Source organism: Lissotriton helveticus, chromosome 8, assembly GCF_964261635.1.
Source record: "Lissotriton helveticus chromosome 8, aLisHel1.1, whole genome shotgun sequence".
NCBI lineage: Eukaryota > Metazoa > Chordata > Amphibia > Caudata > Salamandridae > Lissotriton > Lissotriton helveticus.
In genome coordinates, this window is record NC_136069.1 from 1,564,791,017 (window position 1) to 1,564,794,571 (window position 3,555).

The 3,555-nt window shown below is 41.5% G+C and overlaps 1 protein-coding gene across 1 annotated transcript; it reads left to right on the top strand.

Annotated features, from left to right (window-relative positions):
* The first annotated feature begins 481 nt into the window (after window positions 1-481).
* On the top strand, window positions 482-1,405 carry LOC144773930 (odorant receptor 131-2-like). The gene has a single exon (XM_078658988.1). It carries the CDS (start codon window positions 482-484, stop codon window positions 1,403-1,405), a length of 924 nt encoding a protein of 307 aa, XP_078515114.1.
* Window positions 1,406-3,555: the final 2,150 nt, after the last annotated feature.

Below are 3,555 nucleotides of genomic sequence, written 5' to 3' on the forward strand. Positions count from 1 at the left end.
CACTTCTAAGGCAGTGTGGAGGGCAGCCACATTATGCCATCTACTGGTGTACAGGAACACTACTAAAAAAATCTCCAGATCCACTTTGGCACTTTTGGATATTATTAAGGTGGTGATTCTTCTTCAGGCGGAGTATTAACTAGAAAAAGCATTATCAAAAGTAAATAACTTGTTTATCCTCTCCCCCATCAACCTCTTAGATAGCAGAGCATTATGAGTGTCTCATCAGGAATTTCCAACTATTGATGTGTACTTTGATGCTTGAGGAATTTGCATGAAATTATGTAATAATGTACATGTATGTACTTATGTTCAAATATCATAGAAATGCAGCATGTGTAAAATAAGAAGTCTTCTTTAATAGAATTGTTTACTTACCTTTCATGTTTGTGATGTCTCTTTGTTTAAATTCCACAGTAAGATACAAACATGTAACATCAGTAGTGCCTACATGTTCAAAGGCAGAAACATTGGCATAAAAATGGAGAACTTCACATTGCCATATGAGGACGCAACCACCAACAACACCAGCACCGTCGTGGGCCGCGACATTAAAACGTGGATCACACTAACTATTGCTCTGATGCTATTTTTGGGTATTTTCCTCTTCTTCATCGTGCTGATGCTGCACGCCTTCTTCACTACAGCTCGCCTGAGAGAACAAACCCGCTACATCCTCTTCATCTACACTATGCTCAGTGACACCCTGAATCTTGTCACATGTGTGCTTCTGTTTTTATTGACCTTTGCTTTATACACAATGCCAGTAGGTGGCTGCTATGTGGTTGTCACTATAGCAGCATCTACCTTCCTCAGCAGTCGGAATGGCCTGGCAGCAATGGCCCTAGAGCGCTATGTGGCCATCTGCTTCCCCCTGAGGCACCCAATGATCTGTCGAATAGAAAGGTACTGGGCAGCTATTGTGGTCAGTTCTGTCATTGGATTCATGCCATCTTTAATTGACGTTATGATCCTAAGTGCATCTGAGAAGCGCAACTTTTTCTTTCAAAGAATATTATGTCGTCGAGAGTTCTTAATAGTGACTCCTCAGCAAGCGATGCTGACGTTTACCGCTAGTGCTACTACCTTTACCGTGGTGGCTTTGATAATTCTGTACACTTACCTTAAAATTATGCTGGAGGCCAAGAAAATCAATGGGAACAAAGCTACTTCATCTAAGGCCAGCAAGACTGTGCTACTCCATGCTCTACAGCTCCTGCTAAGTTTGACCTCATTTACTGCCCCTATTTCCGAAAATCTACTGAGAAACCAGATTTTCTATGTCAGGTTTTTAAATTACTTTCTGTTTATTTTACTTCCAATTTTTTTGAGTCCTTTGATTTATGGATTCCGAGATGAAAACATCAGACACCACATAAAAAGTATACTCACGTCTGCCTCCTAGGACAAACCTTGGAGACTACAAACTCAGGGGCATATTACCAATGAGATTATCGCCGCTTTAGCGGCCGTTTTCGACCGCTAAGCGGCGATAATTTTATCGCCCTATTAGCAATTTGTCGCTAACAGCAGTTAGCGACAGCTTGTAGGTAATAGCGAGCGGTTTGGGGCCCGCTTTGCATGTCAGCGATATTTATCGCTAGTGACATGCAAAATGGGCGTACCCAACCTGTTAGCGACTGAAAGCAGTCGCTAACATCGCTATCGCCTATTATCAACGCAGGCGTAGCGATGGAAATATTCGCGCTAAGCGCAAATATCTCCAAAACCTAACGCCTGCTCGGACCACTCATTAGCCTGTATATCCAATGGGAGGTGGATATTCAGGCTAAGTCCCTATTAGCGATAATGCCTGAATATCGATGTATTTCCAGCGATATTCACACATTTCGCCGCTATCGCCGGAAATGTTATCGCTTTAGAGATAACCGTTGCTAATAGCACGTTATCTCTGCAATGAAATCCGGCGATGCGCCGCAATAAAAAAAATGTCGCTAAGCTTATTTAGGGATAAATATTGCTAGTTGTTGATAATATGCCCCTCAGATTGTTATAAACATTTAAGTGAAAACCTCTTTATTATACAGATACAGCCTTTACAAACGCCCATGAAACATTAAAAAATACTTTCTACAATATTTGTGTCTGTTTGTCAAAATATTAAACCTCTTACTTCCTTTATCTGTCCGTGGCATCTTGGATGTGAGATATGGAGAATATGAACAATAATACAGTGATGGGTGTGAGTGTGTATGCTTGGATGTGAGTGGTCCAGTGAGCACAGTTGGGAGGAGCTCACCGAGAGACTAGATTACGGGCTAGTTATGTGCCACTGTGCCTTAGAATGCATAATTTAATACTAATTCTCTAGTTATTGTGAACTCTTCTTTAGACCGAGAGTAGTGCATTTTGACTCTGATGAAAAGTTGTTGAAGAACCTAGTGTGTTGTCAATAATTTTGCAGCAACAGGGGATCACTAGGCCATGTGCTCATCATGATACTTGTTCCCAACGTCACTTGAGGAAGTGGTGCTGGATCTGATTAGTGAGGTTGAGCTTCTTTCTTATGCCTTTCCTTAGGTTGTCGGAGTTCCCTTGATGGACTATCCCTGTACAAGCATGCAGTATTTTGCATCAGTGCACTGGGCCTGATTTAGAGCTTGGAGGATGCTTTAATGTCCGTCAGGGCAATGGAGTACTTTACTCCATTACCCTGCTGAACATCTTGTCCAATCAGCCCACAGACATCACCGCACATTGGCAGGAACCGCCTTGATGGTGGTTCCCGTCAATATGGGAAAAATGTAATCCCATACATGTGACTCCTTCAGGCATGACGGCCCGCCATAAAACTTTTGCATTTTATAAAAACTTCCAAAGTGGCAACTTATTTTTGATTTTTTTTTAAAACTGATGGCCCCATCAACATGAGATTGTTCTTCCATGGTATGGGGTTAATTTTGTATTTTTACTGTCCCTGACTGGCAGATTTCACCTGGCAGTGAAGGACCATAAACAAAGCCATACAACAGCCCACTCTAGATTAGGCAGATGGTCAAATGGCTTACTCTGACGGTCCTTACTTCATCAGCCACTCGGAGGATTATGCAGACCGTTGCAACGGAGTAGCCTCTCTGCCAAGCTCTAAATCAGCCCATCTTTTGCAATTATGCCATTTAGTAATGGCTAACTGAATACTCTTTGGGAATCATGTATCTAAGTGTGCTAAGTTATCTTTGAAGCCCCATGCTTACAGCAACGAAAGTAATGGGGCAATTTTTGTCACAAAAATATCAGGGAGCAAGTATGTAGAGTTGTATCTGTTCACCCTGTGACTCTAATGTCACCAACTGCTCATCATTCAGCATTCATTTCTCGCTCAAGCAGCTTTTCTATGCATATTCCAGGCAATAATTATTTAATTTCTTCTTTTATTTTAATTATCATGTCTGCTAGGGCAGCGGACATCTGTAAATTTGAGAGTATGGTTACTCTCTCAGAATTTGACTCCGTTGCCCTGCCATAGTAGTTAAACATCCATTTATATCAGACCCATAGTATTTTTAATTGTTTAATGCTAGCTACTAGCTGTTA